Raw genomic sequence first — 20012 nt, forward strand, 5'->3', positions numbered from 1 at the left:
ATTTAAGGCTTAAGGGGTTTCAAGAAGGAATGCAGAAAATGCTGTGTGATAGGCAACATTCTGTAACACAGCCAGTAATATTTTACTCACAAGGCATTCCTGTCCCCAGGGCACTTCTCTAATCAGTAGTTTGTATATTGCAGATCATTGCCATAAGAAACATATTTGATTCTCTCCCAAAATATTTGACTGATTATTTGCAGTGGTGCTGCAGAAGTTGTAGCCAGCAGTGCTTGAAATTGGAAACTAGGCACTTCTTCTCAGGTAGACGTAAAACCATCCTGTTTCTTCCCAAGATAAGTGGTTGAGTCTGGTCCAACATGAAACAGAACCATCCCACTTCCTTTCTTGTCTTTACTCTTCAGGCAGTGATCAGTTAGGACCACTGTTCTAATGCATTAAAGAAAAAAAAAAGGAGTCAATGTGTTTTTGATGCTGCAAACCCACCTTCATAACTGAACTGCCTGATAAGAATAACTGTAAATTAAATGCTGGCATTGCCTTTGTTCGTCTGTCATCTGTTTGTTCCATCACTTGCACACAGGTCTAAGAAGGTAGAAATTGTGTCATTTCTATTCCAGGGACATAACTTTGGACAGAGTGCTTTGTTAACTTTCTCAAGCTGAAGGCAGTGGCACGAATGAGCAGGCAGTGTGAAAGGAAAAGTAAAGATTGTTACAGCTGATCATTCAAGATAAAATACAGGGGGAAAGAAGGTCAGGAAGGAAAAGAACTGCTGAAAACTGGTATAAGATACAGTATGTCATTGTTTAGAGTGGCTTCATCCAAAATCAGGACAGTCTTCATGTCAGCCTCTGGTAGGAGAGAAACAAGACAAAGAAGAACTGTAAAGCCTTGAGCTCATCGGGTAGCGTTACTTAGATAATCATGTTTCTTCTTCTGGAATTAGTCACTAGGTGATCCCTGCTAACCAGGAAACATGTAGTGGATGGATGTTGTCATAGCAATGTGTGTGTGTGTTTGTTCAGAAACCCGTTGTCTTTAGTACAGCTTGTTTTCAGGTAAAGGCAAGTGTAAGGATCTCAATGTCAGCCAATCACATTTTAACAGAATTGGGGGCAAATGCAGGCAAATGAATGTAACAATGGAACAAAAGAAAAAAATTAAGGGAGTCCTTTCTTGTCATTATTGAAAATATAAAATGGTGAATTGTTTTACAGAAAGAATCTAAATGTAAATTTATTTCCTTCCATTTTCTGTGTGCAAAAAGTCACACAAAAATTATGATATTCTCAAAATTATTTGTTGTCTCTTGATCTCTAATATTTATATAGACTATCATAGAATGATAATTAGCATCTTGGTTTTCAGTGAATAATACATTATTGTGGAATATTTTCAGTTGCCATTGAGAAATTAATAATGCACAAACTTGTCTTTCACTAAATCATTTTCCTCCAGTCAATTATTTCTGCTTTTCCTGTTCTTCCTTTGTATTATCAGATCCTACACATGGTTTTAGAATGACTAGAAGAGTTGGACAGCCCATTAGCCAGAGCCAGGCAGTCACCTCAGGCAACACAGCTGTGGTCACTCATTTACTGCCACCCATGTCTCTTTGCAGAACCATGTGGAACCTTTTGGGAAGGGGAGGGAGGAGAGGACAACAACAAGGGAGGTATAGATGGTGGCAGCATCATTCTGTTTTAAATTACTGCTGCTACAGTTCCCTTCAGAGCAAAACTGCTATATTGCCAGCTATACAGTGGACCCTCTACTTACGGAATTAATCTGTATTGGAACAGTGACTGCAGGTCGAAAAGTCTGTAGGTCGAGTCTCCATTGACCTACAATGCATTGAAAACCAATTAATCCCGTAACCAGCCATTTTTGTTCAATTTTGGTCCATTTTGGTTTTTTTCTGGTCTGTAGGTCGATTCTCCGGCTGCAAGTCGAATCTAAATTTTGTGGCCAGAGAAGTCTGTAACTCGAAAAGTCTGTTAAGTCGAGCCGTCTGTAAGTCGAGGGTCCACTGTAAAGGGCTAAGGGAAGGAGTGCCCTGACAACTTCATGGAAAGGAGGGAGTGACAGAGAGTGGGGTTGGCAGGAGTGGTAGCACATTTTCTTTATCCTCAGGAAGAGCTTTTTCTGTTAGTGCTAAACAGAATGATGTTTTGAGCCGGACTAGATGAGTTGGCATCTTGTTGCCCCCCTAAACCATTTGTATCATTTCATTAGCACAAAAATCCTTCTCAAACAGCGCTTGGGTAGGACTCACCAGGTAACAGCTCCAGGGCAAGGAAACATCTTTTTCTCTGGGTCACCTAAGACTTCCATGTCAGTCCTTGTACTCCATGGAAAAAACATCAACCAAGAGGGTTTTCTCTGACTTTAGCTGCAGTCTTCATGGTAGCTGAGAAAGCAATGGACTTTCCCAAGGAACTGTTTTGTTGCCAGTTATGTGGTATAGTAGACAGAGTGACGGATTGGGCTGAAGGAGAAATGGGTTCGAATCCCCACTCAGCCATGGAAACTCACTGGAAGCAGGGCTGGAACTGATAAAACAACTCCTTATATATCTCACTTATCTTGAAAGCCCTGTTAGTGTTGCTGTATATTAGTTCCAACTTGATGGTACGTAGACACATCCGTCTTGTAATTCAAACTATTTCAGTTTTGAGCAGGCAATTTGTTGCTCTTGTTACTATGTGCCATCAGGTCACTTCTGACATACAGGGAGCCTGTGAGTGAGTGACCACCGAGATGTCCTATCAGCTCTGCTGTGACTTACTTTATTGAACCAGAGGGGACAATTAAGAACTATTCTTTACAAAAGACCTGCTCCCTATGGACTGATCCAGCTGCCTATATTTTCTAACTCTCCTGAGGGCTATAAGGACTTGGGAACAGACATCCAAACCCCTACTTAGCAGAATGAGCAATAAGGCCCCCAACACAAGAGGTTAGCTTACAATTTTTTCAGAGGAAGTGAGGTACCACACATAGCCATCGAAAGAAACCCCCTTTGTAAAAAGTTTAAGATCATTTATACCTAAGTCAAAAATTACTTATGTGCAACACTGACTTCAGTCTCTTTGAATGATACTCTATTAACAAAAGCTGAAGCTTAAAGCCAAGCAGACATGCTGAATTAGAAGGCTTTCCACTGATACATTTTACATTTTCTTGAATGCCTCAGGTAACAACAGCCAAATAAATTGCAGGACAGCCTTTATTGAAGACCAATTAGGAAGGATAGGCCTGATTATAAAAGGAACACTATGAGACATTCAGAGAAGAAAAGGCCAAAAAAAAAAAAATTGCTTGAAATCTGTGGTGAAGTTCACATCTATTTCTGCTTGATCAAACATTTAGTCCCAGCCGTTAAACTCCAGATAAACCATACAGTTTCAAATGAAGTTTCTTTACACTATAAAGGAAAAAATACCTTTGAATTATTTGGCTAGATAACAACTGCTGTTGGAATGTCTGCCTTCTGCAGCTGCGAGGTCCCAGCCTTAGTGTAGAAGAAATTTGGGGAAATTCACAAAAATGAAACTACATTGGTGCATTTTGCTGGTGTCTATGTCCACCTGAGAAAAGCATCTTTTCTAGTTGAGCTTTCTTTTAATCCGCTCAAAAGGAAATAAATATAGAAAGTTCTCTTTGATCCATAGTATCCCTTCCAGCATTGTAGTTCTAAGATGATTGTGATTATATGATTACGATTACAATTACAATTATGATTATGATATCTCTTTGTTCATATTTCTTGTACATTGTCTCTTTTATTATTTAATTTATATTGAGCGGCACAATACTTCGCATATTTATTTGAATGCAGGTCCTACTCTGTTCTGTGGAGTTTTCTTTCTAGGAAGTGTGTTTAAGATTGCAGACAGATGAGGCCTTTGTACTGTCCCTCTACATTCCCCTTTATCTTTCTCTCCTCTGGAAGAAGATGGGAAGCTGCTGGACTGTTGAGCACAGCTAATCCAAGAAATCATAGAAGGAAATGAGATGGGTGGAAAAAATAAAAAAATCCAGTGTGCTCCCAACACCAAGTGTGTAGGGTCAAAGAAGTGTGATAGTAGTTCTCTCCCCAACTTTGGAGGCAGGAAGGCAGGATTACACCCTTTCCCCACAGATCTCTATTTTGCCAACACAGCGCACACCCCCTTCTAGAAAGCAGGATAGCAGCACCAGCATTCTGAAAATTATTTGTAAAAAAGAAAAGTAAGCCATGAACTGGGACAAGAAATGCCCACTGTTGACATCACCATTACTTCTAACATCTTTTACTGTCAGCTTTTTCTTTTTAATTGCTTTCTAAAACTGGCCTGTTCTAAAATTAGGACAGGACATAGTGCGATTTTACCCCCCTCCCATAGCATGGGGGCACTGGGTCATTTGCAAATGAGAAGAAAATGCTGAAGGCAAGTTTCAGACAGGGACAGGAAGTGTGGCAAAGTGGAACAAGGGGTTGAGTTTGGGGGAGGGAGGGATCTGCCAAAAATAAAGACCAGTTCTGCTTCATGTTAGTAGAAGGGACGTTGTTGTCTGGGTGATGGGAAAAAAACCTGGGAAATTTGGAAACCATTTAGGTACATTTAATGGAGCAAGTCCCTCATCTGAATGACCCCTCAGAATAGTATTTCTTTATATATTTCAGATATATTTTTAAAGATTGCTTTCAGAACTAGTTGGTAGTAGGATTGCAAGCTAACACACACTATTTAGTGCCCAGGGAAGTCAGTGGGTTTTAGTTACGCATAACAAGGTATAAAATTACAGATCAACATACTTATTCCCATCTATAGAGATATGAAGTGGCCTTACACTTCCAGTGCATATCCCATTAACCTTTTGATGCTCATCTGAACTTTGCTGGATGCTTCTTTTGATGAAAATTAGGGTGTGTATTGCTGTTTCCAAAAGTGACGAAAGGAGAGTCATGCGCTGTTATCTTATGAAAATCAGAACAATATCAGTTAGCCTGTTTAAATTCTATTGCATAGCCATTTTTTTAAAAAAAAAAAACTGTAACACAAGGAGGGAAAAGATATTCTCTTTCTCTCCTCCTAGTCACAAACTTTAATGTGCTCTTCCATTGTGGTTTCCAGAATGAAGACTCTGATGAAGAAGACCTTTGTGCCATTAGTAACAAATGGACTTTCCAAAGGACAAGCCGAAGATGGTCTCGAGTGGATGACATTAACCCTTTAATTCATCAGTGTGACAAACATGGCTCCTCAGGGGACATTAAAATGAAAATCACCACCAGCAGCGAAAGTGTCCTTACTGATTTGAGTGAGCCTGAGGTCTCATCCATTCACAGTGAAAGCAGTGGGGGAAGTGACTACAAGAGTCAGTCTGGAGTCAGCAGTCTTCTCAGGGACTATTCAGGACAGTGCTGTCTAGAAAACACTCTTGCTCATGATTCTAGTTCAGCTGGCAGTACCCTTTCTCGGCTCCCAGGAGACTCTCCTCACCTTGGAAATGAGAAACCAACACGAACCAAAGCTAAAGCGTTTCTAAAGCGCATGGAGACGTTACAAGGCAAAGGTGTGCATGGCAAATTAAAAGGCTCTGGGAGGACTAGTGGCTTGGTAATAAGTAGACCCATTCTTCAGCATGAGCCCAAAGCTCTAAAGGATATGCAAGGTTTGCAAATAGGGGATGGAGACCTCCAAAACATAACAGCCCAGGATGCGCTCAAACAACCCTTTCCCTTCTCTGACAAAACCAGCAGTGAGAGTAGCCAATCGGAGATCAGCAGTAGTGGCATAAGCACACCTTCCTTAAAGGAACGCAGATATCATGAAGTAAATAAACGAGGTGGCATGTACCTGGAGGACCTGGATGTTCTTGCAGGAGCAGCACTGAAGCAAGTGATAGATCAAAATCATAGAAATGAATTTCATTCCCAAGAGAACATGGTGGTTTATATTCCTAAAGATCACAAACCCGGGACATTTCCTAAGGCACTTTCTATTGAAAGTCTTTCTCCTACAGACAATAGCAACAGTGTAAACTGGAGGACGGGCAGCATTTCTTTAAGCAATAAGACATGTTCAGCACATAAAGAGGCCAGCCCTCTTGCTTCCTGCCCAAAGGAGAGCCGCATTAGTATTTATGACAATGTTCCAGGTTCTCATTTATATGCCAGTACTGGAGACATTCTGGACTTGGAACGAGAAAACCTTTTCCCTCATCTGGATGATATTTTGCAGCATGTTAATGGGCTTCAAGAATCTGTAGATGACTGGTCAAAAAATATATTGCCAGATTTGAAAAATAATGCTCTATCAACTGGTGATGGAGGATCTTTATCCTTCCCGTCACAAGCTAAGACATCATTAGAATTTGAACAAAATTCTGTATCTGATGGCCACACAACACCTAGTGATATGGATAGGGATGGGACATCTCTCAATGAATCAGAAGCTACCGGTGTCAGGGACAGACGGGACTCTGGGGTTGGAGCATCTCTCACCAGGCCAAACAGGTTTGTGACTATGAATGTTGCTATCAGTTTGTGACTATCAGAATAAAGGTTGACAAAGTCCTGATATGTACAGTTCCCAAACAGAAAACAGTAGAAGCCCACAGCTCTTGTACGGCCTTATATATGTTTATTTCTGAAGGAATTAGTGATTGTTTTTTCAGGCCTTACACTGAGGCACATGGTAGATCAAAAGCAGGAAATTATAAACTTTAATTCTCAATTGTTTGATATTCTCAGAGAATCTTCCACTGAAAACTTCATTCTTGTTTGCAGGAAAGTAAACAATATGCTAAATATAACACAAGTAGTAGACTAGAAGAAAGTTTTATTTCAGAAGGACTAGACTTCCTCCTTGGATTGCACAGGACTGAGCAGCCCCCCGTTGTTGGCAGTGCAGTAGCCTCTGGTCCTATGGCTGTTGCCCAGCCAGCCCCTCTCCCTGGCATGTCGGCTCCACGTGGCAGCTGGAGAGGATGCTGGGGCGTGTTGTTAATACAGTAAACTCTTTTTTCTCTCTCCCTCCCTCCCTCCCTCCTATTTGTGTTTATGTGTGTGTATCAACTGATTATGCATTGCAGTTATGATTTGGGGGGCATAAGAGTTATACACAGGTTTTGAACTATATGAGGGTCCAGTACCCCTAACCCCAATGTTGCTGGAGGGAGAAGTGTAATTTCAGCTTTCTGAAATGGTTAAAACATTACTCTACAGATACTAGGCCTTGCACCATCAGAGCACACAGGTATGCTGAGATTTTTTGAACCTTGACTACTGACACAGGTTCGTTTCAACAAAACCACTGTACCCTGTGGGTTTGACAATGCCCTTTCCTATTCACATCTAGGTGCCATGGAATTGAATGAGATATACTGGATCAAAAGTTAATAGAATCACAGAATTGTAGAGCTGGAAGGGGTTCCAAGACTCACTGAGCTCAGCTCCTGCCATGAAGTATACTTTTGTGTGTGACATTTTTCAGCCATATAGTCTTCTTCAATTAATTTTTATTATGTTACTTAATTGTTGAAAGCAATATATGGAGTCACTCCAGGTACACATGTATGAAAAATAGCAAAATGAAAAATTGTGTACTTGCAAGAGAAGTTTTATAAGCTTGAGTTTGAGTGCAATAATCAAGCTTCTTACTCAATTATGTCTTATTTCATTTGTCCTAAGGCGATTACGTTGGCATAGTTTCCAGATCTCTCACCAGCTAGAATCACTACAGATAAGCCGTCAATCAGCTGCTCAATTAAATTTGCTGCAGAAATTTTCCTTGCTTCGTCTAACTGCCATCATGGAAAAATATTCCATGTCAAACAAGCATGGCTGGACGTGGTAAGTACTGTACAATTTGAAACATCATAGGGGCTTTTAAAAAAATATTTTCTATTTTCAAAGCCTGAAATTTTTATTTATCATAAAATCAAAATAACTTTCTTCTATTATTATTAAATTTAGTATGGAGAATATAATTTGTGAAAACTATAATATAGCTAATTTTCATTTTAAAATTGATTCAAAAAGGCTGTATCACAACAGTTTCAATTTCTTGCATAGAGTCTAGAAGTGCTATTCTTTCTATAAACAAGGAGTGTCCTCCCCTTGTGCCTGGCTTACAAATAGATATCTAACAGCTGTGTTCCAAGAGGCTTCTGAAAGCACAATTGTATTCGGAAACATCTTTTTTTATTTTAAAAGATAGGTAGCAGTTGTTCACCACGGCAGCAGCAAATTTGATGGCAGGTCGGTGAGGACTCTTGGAAGACTCATGTGGATTGCAGGCCATGTGTTGACCGCCCCTCATATAGTTAGTGTTCATGTGGCAACTAGAGAAGGATTGTTTATCCATCTGCCTGTTTGTTTTATATTTCTGCTAACAAAACATTGAAAATTATTAGAAGTTCCTTGCTTTTGAATCAACTCTGACAGATATAGCATTACCAAAAACAAACAAACAAACAAAAAAAAAACACCAGGGGACATAGTGGCGCTGCGGGTTAAACTGCAGAAGCCTCTGTGCTGCAAGGTCAGAAGACCAGCAGTCGTAAGATCGAATCCACGCAATGGAGTGAGCCCCCGTCGCTTGTCCCAGCTCCTGCCAATCTAGTGGTTCAAAAGCATGCAAAATGCAAAATGCGAGTAGATAAATAGGTACTATCACGGTGGGAAGGTAACAGTGTTCCGTGTCTAAGTTGCACTGGCCATGTGACCACAGGAGATTGTCTTCGGACAAACGTTAGCTCTATGGATTGGAAACGGAGATGAGCACCACCCCCTAGAGTCGGACACGACTGGATAAATTGTCAAGGGGAACCTTTGCCTTTACCTTTCAAAATCAAAGATGTCAGAAGCTGCAGAGTTTTTTCATAAATTAAAATTTTCTGCTTCTCCCGCCAAAGATTCTGAGGCTCCCTTGGGATCCTTGATGTTTTAGGGAAGCTGTTGGGAGCTGTGGGATGGGGGGAGTCTTTCTTTTCTGAAAGTCACCGTGGCACAACTTCCAAGTTCTGTGCATGTGTTAGGACTTCAAACCATTTGGTCATGTATTTTCTATTTCCTGTTTTCTAGCCATGATCTTGTAGATTACACAAAACAGGCTCAGTTCCAGATTCCATAAACAACATTTATCCCTAGCATTTCTTGCAACATAACATATTCCAGCTGAATACTTTATGGCATTAGCTTGCATCTAAGTAGCCCATGTGAGACCGCTAAGGATTATTACTCTCATTTTATAGCCAAAGGCAATCAACAGAGAGCTGTAACATTTCAGTCTATAATCACACAGCAGGAAATGTAAATCTGACTTTGTACACCACGAAGCAAATCCCAGTTTGAAGTAGTAATAAAAGCAATCATCATCATAGCTAAGAGGAAAAATACAGGAAAAATATTACTAAATATTAGCCAATCTTTCCTTAAATTAACATAATAGCTTTGTAACTTCTAGAGATTTGTGCTCAATATTAGTCATGAAAACAATATCAAATTAACAGGGAAAGAAGAAAATGTAGAAAGAAATTTGTTCTTTTTTCCATAAAATCTGATTTATTGCTTCTAATTTAAATGTAGTAGATATTGAAGACTGGTTACACAAGAAGAGAGAGGTTTTTCCCCCTCCCCAATTTTCAGAGTCCTATTAAGGGTTGTGCAACTTGCTGCAGCTAATTGCCGCTAATTGACAGATGTTGGGGGTACATCTCAGTTTCACACCTGATCACATTCATGATTGAGCAACTGAGTTGCACAAAATGAAGAAAATAAACAGCCTTTTCACCTCAAACTAAAAAAAACTGTTCTATGCATCTGTTTTGCTTAGATCCTTCATACAAAGAGATGCCTCAACTACCTCTTTCCTGTAATTCTATAAATGAATTGCAGTGACAAGTCATGCAGTCTGAGATTACAGCTGTAATGAGCCACATGATGAAAATTAACTCTGCATGCTTTCCAGTTTAATCTTCTGCCACTATTTATCGCACTTCAAGTTGGCAAGCATTTGCAAATGAAGTGTGTAAGTCTGAGCCTGTTGAAAGCTATGTTAGCGGAAGACGTGTTCTTGTGGAACAAAAATGTTTGATTGCTGCAGCCACAATCTAATGGTGAGAGTATAAAATGTGCATCATGTAAAGCTTCCATGAATCTTGCTTTAGGAATGAAAACTATTTGCTCCCAGTTAAACCTCCTTCTGTTTTTGCTACCATTTCATTAAACCCATGTCTTTCCCTGCCTTCAGTCCTTCTAGAAGTACGTAAATGCAATCCCCTATCCATTTTGGGTAGCCTATCAGAGATGAGATAAAAGCACCTGTTTCTGTGACCTGCCTTGGAGTGCAGAAATGAGCTATCATGGATAACTCATTGAGCTGAGTACCTTGCTGTGACGCTAGAGGTCAGGAGTTTGATTCCCCGTTCTGCCTCCCAGAACAGCCAGCCTTGGGCAAACTACATACTCCTCCAAATACCCCCCAGAAAATGAAATGATAAACCACTTCCAAAGTTGGTATACTGAGTACCCAGCTTGCGGGGACAATGTGTAGCCTGCATAATTAAACTGGGAATTATATACTGCCAAGAGATTGCTTTTAAGTGCTATGAGGAAGTATATAAGCAGCACACTTTGCTTTGCTCTCTGCCTACGGTAGGTCATCCTAGCAAGGGTGTTGGAACTGACTTGATGGCGTGTGATTTTTATTAACATAACTGGGGAGCTGCTTTCAGGAACTATCTAATCTGTCTGATGCATAGAGCACCTAGGTTAAATTACATAATGATTCATATTATTTTAGAAATGTTAGAGCAGTTGCAGAGTATGGTGATAGGGACTAAAACTGTGGGCCGATACAGTCCTAGAGAAAATTTTATCCCAGCAGATAACAAGGACAGCTTACTTTATAAGAATGGCCTGGCATGGTCAGATCAAAGGGCTCTTTGTTCCAGTATTCTGTTTACACAGCGGCTAACCAGTTGTTTCTGGGAAGCCCACGTGAAAGATATGACTGCAAAAACACTTGCTGAGTACCCTTCAACAAGCAAGACAAGGGTGCAATAGCAGCTTCTTGTTAACCTTCTGTGATGGCTAACACTTTAAAGGGATTTTTGGTCAGGTAAAAAATATATGTGGGAGTAGGGAGTTTGATGACATACATCACAGTAGGGTACAGGCCTTCTTTTGATTCCCATCTCCCCATAGTTTATCTTTTTAAAAACACCATAAAACTGATAGGAAAGACACATTCTTCATACTTAAAGACATTTTTCCCTTATTCAGTGGCTGAGAATTCCAGAGCTGAAAGTGGTGCAGAAAAAAAACATAAGCATTCCAAAATCCATGGCCAGATGTGTAGACTACTATAGCTTCTTTGGTCTAAAACCTCAGGAAGACTCATGCTGATTCAAAGGATAACTTATGATGATTTAGGTCTTCGGATTGTGTGCAAGGGCCATGTGGCTTTTCTTCTTGTGTATCTTTCTTTTGCATCACTTAGTCTGGTCTTGAAGGCAGGAGTGATGTATGTGCATGTTATACACATATTGAGACAGATGATACTGTTGTTCGCATTCTCGTTGTTCTTAATATTTTAGGTCTGTACCAAAGTTCATGAAGGGGATGAAAGTTCCAGACTACAAAGATAAGAACATCTTCGGTGTGCCTTTAATTGTCCATGTGCAAAGAACAGGGCAACCTCTACCACAGGGCATACAACAAGCATTGCGCTATTTACGGAACAATTGTCTAGATCAGGTAGGTTCCTCATTTCCTTACATCATGAGTGTACAAACATCTGTGGGAGCTGTATTTTTTAATAGGGTCACAATGACTTCGGTCTTTATGGCTTTGGATTCTCTCTCTCTCTCTCTCTCTCTCTCTCTCTCTCTCTCTTTCCTTCTGTTTTGTATTCCCTAGTGTAACCACAGTACATAAACTGTAACAGACATGTTGGAAAGCATTCTCTTTTGTTAACCACAGTACTGCAGAAGAATGTCACCATGAAATACTGTTATGCAAGTCACTATGAGGACGACGAGATGGTTTTAAAGATGGGGGGGGGTAATTTTAACCCTTTTGCTGCTCTTTTATCTTTTATACATCACTTTTTATATGCAAAATGCTCTATGGCAGTGGTGTCGAACTGTGGCCCTCCAGATGTTCTTGGCCTTCAACTCCCAGAAATCCTGGCCAGCAGAGGTGGTGGTGAAGGCTTCTGGGAGTTGAAGTCCAAGAACATCTGGAGGGCCACAGTTCGACACCAGTGCTCTATGGTGTGCATTATCTATGCCACTGGAACAAATTTGTAAAGTCCTGTTTTTCACAGAAAGAAGTGACGATGATAACTAACCAAATAATATGTTTAGAACATTAGAGGACCTTAAATGCAGATCAAAGAATCTAGATTTCAGTTCAACTCCCTAGCAACTGAAGAGACACAGAGAACTTTTTGAAATGCCTTCTACTAGAATTTAAGAATAAAGTGTTCAAATAATTTTAGAGCTTTTTCTCTTTAAGGGCTTTGAGACGTTCTTTTCTTGTTTTAGAGCATACTGGGGCCGCCATCCAACACAACCTATCTGACATCGTCACAAATCTGGTTGTGAGATATTTAGGCTCTGTAGAATGTAGAGTATCCCAAATTTCACTGCAGGTTTCCATTCCAAAGGAAAAGTAAAGTTCATTTTGTAAATCAGGTCCATAATCTGCTGGATCTGAGCAGGTGGGCCTGAAAATCCAAGGGTAGGTACATGCAGGTGGATGATGTGCCCAGTCAGGCTCATACAGGTGTGATACTGTTCTTGATATGAACAGTGTCAAATAAGAGTTCTCCCTGGCAGTGAGGGTAAGATAATGATGTGGAACTCCAAGTGTGACTTGATAACAATAAAGAAACAGGTTGAGAGTTTACCCTGTCATTCGACACACATTTCTTTTATTATCCTGTGCTGGATGAGATTGCACTCCCTCTGAAAAAACAAAGCAAAAGCAAAGCGTGCTGCTTATATCTGCCCCATAGTATTTCAAGCACTCTCTGGGAGGTTTACAAGTTAATTATGCAGGCTGCACATTGCCCCCCACCCCAGCGAGCTGGGTACTCATTTTACCGACCTCGGAAGGATAGAAGGCTGAGTCAACCGTGAGCCAGCTATCTGGGATTGAACCCCGGGTCATGAACACAGTTTTGGCTGCAGTACAGCGGTTTAACCACTGCACCATGAAGCTCTTCTGGTATGCAGCTTGGGGTGCTCCTGAATTAATCTCTGATTCTGGATGCCCAGGTCTTGGTGATGGCCAGGAGTGCCTTTGCACAGTTAACTGGGCAAAGTGCGCCAGCTGTACCCATTTGTTGGGATGGCTGATCTGGCCACAGTGACACATGCCCTAGTTACTGTACATCTCAACTGCATTACTTTAACACACTCTACATGGGGCTGCCTTTGGAAAGTGTTTCGAAACTCCAGAGGATCCAAAATGCAGTAGCCAGATTGTTAACTGTGACTGGTTACAGAGATCGTATGATACCCCACCCCCAGCAGCTCCACTGGCTGATGATCCATTTTCAGGCGCAATTCAAAGTGCTGGTCTTAACCTATAAAGCTCTAAACAGCTTGGGCCCAAGCTATCTCAAGGACCACATCTACCTTTATGAGCCTGCCTGGGCTTTAAGATCATCAGGGGAGGCCTTTCTCTCCGTCCCACCACCCTTACAGGTACACTTGGTGGGAACACTGGAGAGGGCCTTCTCTTTTCCTTGCTCCCAGTCTCCCATGGGAAGCTAATCTGTCCCATCTGTGCTATCCTTCTGCAAGCAGGCCTTGCAGAGAAAGACCTGTCTTTTCAGGCAGGTTTTCCTTAATAACTGGTGGTCCAGGAGGGTTTTTTTAAATGAAAGGTTGTGCTCTGTTGTTTTAAATGTGTTTTAGTATTGATTTTATTATTGTTTTAATGTAATACTTGTTTAATCCTATTAAAATATTTGTATACCTACTTGTTTTTAGTTTTTAAATATTGTCTTTTTAATGATGTAAGCCGCCTTGGGTTCTTTTTAAGGAGAAAGGCAGGATAAAAATATTTTAAATAAATTAATAGTAATGTTATTTCCATATTTTTCACAACATGCTAAAAGAAGCAAAAAAGTACCTATTCTTGGTGTTGTTGGGGTTTGTTTGATTTTTGCAAGAATCCTGTATAGTTACATCTTCTGCTACCAAATTGTATGTAATACCATAAATACAGTGGTGCCTCGCATAGCGAGGTTAATCCGTTCCAGATTAACCTTCGCTATAGCGAAACATCGCTAAACGGAATTTAAAAAGCCATAGAAACGCATTGAACTTTGTTCAATGCGTTCCTGTGGCTTGAAAACTCACCGTTAAGCAAGGTTCTGACATAGCGCCGCCATTTTCGCGCCCTCGGTAAGTGAGGGCAGGGCGCGAAAATGCGGCGCGGACCTTCCGGCGGCCATTTTGGAACTGCCGATCAGCTGTTCTCCCCCGCTTCGTTATGCGATATTCGCTAAGCGAATCGCTTAGCGAATACCGCAAAGCGAAAAATCCCCATAGGGGCCATCGCTGAGCGAATGCTCCAGCGATGGCCCAGAGCACCTCGTTAAGCAATTTCATCGCTCAGCGAGGCGCTCGTTAAGTGAGGCACGACTGTATATTGCTGTATCTATCCATTATACTGTATAGCTTTTTCAGTCTGTAGCAACAAAAACAACAAAAGCTCTTGTGATACCTTACAGGTTTGACTCGTTTTATCTAATATAAACATCTCTTGACTGTAGCCCACTTCAGATACCTCCATTCTATCTGATACTTGTAGGATTGTAACCTTATCTCTCCTAGAGTCTGTGTACATAGAATAAGGATTATAGCAATGATTGTATCACCTCTATTTTGCATAGGTCAGTGTGACCATGTTCAGAAATTGAGCCCTGTATGTGTACTGTTCCAATGTGAGTTTTCTCACTCAATAGTGAAAGACATCTGAAAAAATAAAAGGGCGGGACTCAGTCACTTAAGGGGTGTGAATATCCCACATCTCTGTCACCCAGTTCTGGTTATTAGAGATCTTTATATCCTATATAAACAAAGAGTTAATTGTGACAGCTGCATCAGTATTATTGACTGAGTTAATACCCAACATGCCTGCAGTAATCATTACAATCAATGTGTTTAAATCTTCAGGTAACACTGCTCCTGTGTAATTACTAGCGTACCTTTGAGAACATATCAGGGATTGTAGAATCATAGAATCATAGAGTTGGAAGAGACCACAGGGGCTACCGAGTCCAACCCCCTGCCATGCAGGAACTCCATCCAAGCACTCCCGACCAATGGCCATCCAGCCTCTGCTTAAAAACCTCCAAAGAAGGAGAGGCCACCACACTCCAAGGCAGCATATTCCACTGCCGACCAGCTCTGACTCTCAGGAAGGGACAGGTTTGGAATCTCTTTTCTTATAGTTTGAAACCATTGCTCCTTGTCCTAGTGTCTGGACCCATGGAAAGCAAACCTGTCCCTTCCTCGACATGACATCCCTTCAAATATTTAAACATGGCTATCACGTCCCCTCTTTACCTTCTTTTTGTAAGGCTAAACATTCCCAGCTCCCTAAGCCGCTCCTCATAGGACATGGCTTCCAGACCTTTGACTATTTTGGTCGCCCTCCTCTGGACATGTTCCAGGTTGTCAACATCCTTCTTGAATTGAGGTGCCCAGAACTGGACACAATAGTCCAGGTGAGATCTGACCAAAGCAGAATAGAATGGTACTATCACTTCCCTTGATCTAGACACTATACTCCTATTGATGCAACCAAGAATTGCACTAGCCTTCTTGGCAGCCACATCATACTGCTGACTCATGTTCTATTTGTGGTCTACCAAGACTCCTAGATCCCTTTTTCAGGGATGCTGTCTAGCCAGATGTCTTCCATCCTATATCTGTGCAGTTCATTTTTTCTGCCTAGCTGTAGGACCTTACATTTCTTCCTGTTGAAATTCATTTTGTTAGTTTTGACCCAGGACTCTAATCTGTCAAGGGCATTTTGAATTTTAATCCTGTCCTCTGGGGAATTAGCAACCCCTCCCAATTTGGTATCATCTGCAAATTTAATCAGCATACTCTCTATTCCTTCACCCAAATCATTGATAAAGAAGTTGAATAGTACCGGGCCCAGAACAGAACCCTGAGGCACCCCACTAGTTACCTCTCTCCAGGATGAAGAGAAACTATCGGTGAGCACCGTTGGGGTTCAGTCAGTCAGCCAATTACAAATCCACCAAAACAGTAGCACTGTCTATCTTGCATTTTACTAGCTTCCTTGCACGAATATCATGGGGAACTTTGTCAAAGGCCTTAGTGAAATCAAGATATGCTACATCCACAGCGTTCCCTTCATCTATCAAGCCTGTAGCTCTATCAAAAAGAGAGACTGGATTAGTCTGGCATGACTTGTTTTTGAGAAACCCTTGTCGACTTTTAGTGATGATAGCATTGTTTTCAATCTAATAACAAACTCTGTTTAATGAGCTGCTCTAGAATTTTTCTGGGAATTGATGTCAGGCTGACTGGACATTAATTATTTTGTCTTCTTCTTTTCCCTTTTTGATGATAGGGACAATATTTGCCCTCCTCCAGTCTGTGGGGACTTCTCCTGTTCTCCAGTAATTCTCAAATATTATTGCCAATGGTTCTGAAATTAGTTCTGCCAGTTCTTTTAATATCCTTGGATGTAACTCGTCTGGCCCTGGAGACTAGAATTCATTTAGAGTAGCCAGGTATTCCTGTACTACTTCTCTACCTATTCTGTGCTGCATTTCCCTCACAACATCACCTACTCTTCGCCCCTCAGGTTGAGCACTCGTTTCCTTTTCAGAGAAAACTGAGGCAAAGAAGGTGTTGAGAAGTTCAGCCTTTTCCCTCTGTTAGTAGTTGGTCATCTTCTCCACACAACTACACTATCATTTTCTTGTTTTTCCTTTTGCTGCAGGCATAACTAAAAAAAAGAGCCCTTTTTATTGTTTTTACTATGTCTGGCAAGCCTGAGTTCATTCTGCACTTTCGCTTTTCTTACCATCCCCCTACATATACTGGCTATTTGCTTGTATTCCTCTGTGGTGTTTCCCACATTTTTCCATTTCTTGTACATGTTTTTTTAACACTTAGTTCAGTTGAAAGTTCTTTAGTCAACCATTCTGGTTTCTTTAGACATCTCCTGTTTTTTCTTCTTATCGGAACAGTTTTAGATTGTGCCTTTAGTATTTCCCTTTTAAGAAATTCCCATCCATCCTGAACTCCCTTTCCCCCCCCCCCCCCAATATCTTTGCCCATGGAACTACAGCCAGTAATTCGCTAAGTTTACTGAAATTGGCCTTCTTAAAGTCTAGAATGCGTGTCTGGCTGCACCTAGCTTCCCCTTCCCACCGTATAACAAATTCCAAGAAAGCATGGTCACTCCCACCTAAGGATCCCACCACTCTGATCCCATTAACAAGGTAATCCCTGTTGGTTAAGATCAGATCTGAAATAGCTGATCCCCTTGTTGCCTCTTCCACCTTCTGGACCATGAAATTGTCTGCAAGGCAAGTGAGGAATTTGCTGGACCTTATGTTCTTGGCAGAGTTTGACTGCCAACATATATTGGGATAGCTGAAATCTCCCATTACCACTGCATCTCTCCCTTTTGAATGTGTGGCCATCTGCTCCAGGAAGGCATCATCCAACTCCTCGGGCTGGCTTGGGGGTCTGTAGTATACCCCCACAATAACATCCGTCTTGTTTCTCTCTCCCTTAATTCTTATCCAGATGTTCTCAACCTGGATTTAAGTCCTGGATCTCTTCACAAGTATAAACATCCTTGACGTATAAAGCTACTCCTCCTTTCTTGCTACGTCTATCTCTCTGAAATAGTTTATACTCCCCAATAACTACATACCAGTCATGAGTTTCATCCTACCACGTTTCAGTGATACCTATTATATCATATTTATTTTGCAGTATTAAGAGTTCCAGTTCATCTTGTTTATTTCCTATGCTCTGTGCATTAGTGTAGAGACATTTAGGACCATGTGTGTTTTTCTTCCCCTTGTTGTTCTCTAGTACTACTTACTCTGCTGGGCTTTTCTTGCCAGCACTTGGTGAATTTCTGCCCTGAAAATTATTGTCTCCCTCCCCTCAAGAACTCAGTTTAAAGCTCTCCTGATCAGATTTGTGAGCCTCTTAGCAAAAACATTACTGCCAACAGCTGTGAGGTGCACCCCATCCCCTGCCAAAAGACTATCTTTGTGGAATAGCAGACTATGGACCAAGAAGCCAAATCATTCCTGGCGGCACCATCTGTGGAGCCAGTTGTTCAACTCCATTATTCTTCTCTCCCTTCATGGGCCATGCCCTTCAAGAGGGAGGAAGAGATGAGATTACAACCTGCACATCCAGGTCCTCCAGCTTCCTACCCCTATCCACATAATCCTTTGTGATGTCCTGAAAGCTATGCCTCGCAGTGTCATTGGTTCCCACATGAACCAAAAGGAAGGGCTAAGAGTCAGTGGGCTTAATGACTCTTGTCAGTCTCTCTGTTACATCACGAATTTTGGCTTCAGGGAGACAGCACACCTCACGATTCATCTTGTCAGGCTTGCAGAGTGTGGTTTCTGTTCCTCTGAGCAAGGAGTCCCCAACCACCAAAGTAGTTGAACATGTAGTTGAACATTTTGGAAGAACAAAGAGAGGCAAAAGTGAGACAAAGACTGATAAATTGTAACAGCAATGAGCAGATTCAAAGAATTCAGTTTTGTTTTCATAAAATCTGATTCCTTGCTTCTTGTATAAATGTAGTGGGCATTCAAGGTCGTTTACAACGAGCAATGTTTCTTTCTAATAAGCATCAAATGTAATCTTCATGCTATGACCTTTTGTTCAGCCCACCAGAGCATTGGCAAGGCAGGAAGCTAATTTGTCTGATGAGGGGGGAGAAACATGTAAACAGAAGGAGAAATGAGGAGAAAGCCAACAATTGTATAAATGCTGGTTATAGTCTAGGAAAAAATGTTACTTATTGTCATTCCCAAACTGCAACACACTCATGCTATATCATGAACAGTTATATAGGCTCGAGTAGTTTGGAGGAAATAATTGCAAGCCTTATGCACAAATAGACAATGCATACAATGTAAAGAGGCTCAAGAATTAAATGCACCATGCACAGTTCTCTGCCAGGTAAGAATAATTTACCGTGAGGTTATTAATATGTGGCTGAAATCCAGAAGTAAATTGCAACTAGAGTAGGTACTGGTGGAACTTGTATATACATGGACTCACAAAATCCTTACTGATTCAATGGGCCTACTTTATCTGCAGCTCACTGTTGGATTTCAGTTTGTATGTTGGAGGAAGGGATCTATTGATTTATTTCACTAGTATTTGAGGAATAAACAAGAACATGCAATGGTTTCTCCATTAACTGTTTATGATTTTTAAAAAGATAGGACGACTCCTGTGCAACATATTTATCTTCTGTTCATAGTTTACGATACATATGAGCAACCCATGGCCTGTGAGCCACATATGATCTTGAAGGCCTTCTGTGTAGCATGCCATGTAGCTTAATTAGTGCCTTTGCCAATTCCTTCCCATGCTGCCACCACTGTAATGTAATGATGTACACAGGAAAAGGCATCTTGGTGTACAGGCTTCCCTCTCCTACTGAGGATGTACCTTGATCTCAACAGACAAGAGAGAAGGTTTATGTCCCTATGCTTTGAGATGTGGGATGAGAGAGAGTGTGCATGAGACTGTGTGAGTGCAACCCCATATTAACTGTCCATCACCACAGAGTTGCTTTGCCCTCCTCTGGGTTATAGAAATAGTGCATGGGCTCACAGCAATTGCTAGTAGAAGCATGCAGAGTTGTGTATTCAGTCTCATACCGCTCATCTTTGAAGCTCCAAACAACTTTCCAAGGGAGGATATGCAAGACAGGGCTTACATGCAAATCCCTCTCCTCAGCTGAAACTTAGTTGTATTTGCATGTTCAGATGAACACT

The 20012-nt window shown here is 41.1% G+C and overlaps 1 protein-coding gene across 3 annotated transcripts in view; it reads left to right on the forward strand.

Annotated features, from left to right (window-relative positions):
* The window catches only part of STARD13 (StAR related lipid transfer domain containing 13), a 255721-nt gene that overhangs the window by 217202 nt on the left and 18507 nt on the right, over positions 1-20012 (forward strand). For all 3 annotated transcript variants that reach the window (XM_072993776.2, XM_072993774.2, XM_072993773.2), the window contains 3 exons: positions 5085-6469; positions 7646-7807; positions 11557-11716. In XM_072993776.2, coding sequence (XP_072849877.2) covers positions 5085-6469; positions 7646-7807; positions 11557-11716 — 1707 coding nt within the window. The remainder of the gene's footprint in view (positions 1-5084; positions 6470-7645; positions 7808-11556; positions 11717-20012) is intronic.

This window comes from Pogona vitticeps, chromosome 3, assembly GCF_051106095.1.
Source record: "Pogona vitticeps strain Pit_001003342236 chromosome 3, PviZW2.1, whole genome shotgun sequence".
Lineage (NCBI taxonomy): Eukaryota > Metazoa > Chordata > Lepidosauria > Squamata > Agamidae > Pogona > Pogona vitticeps.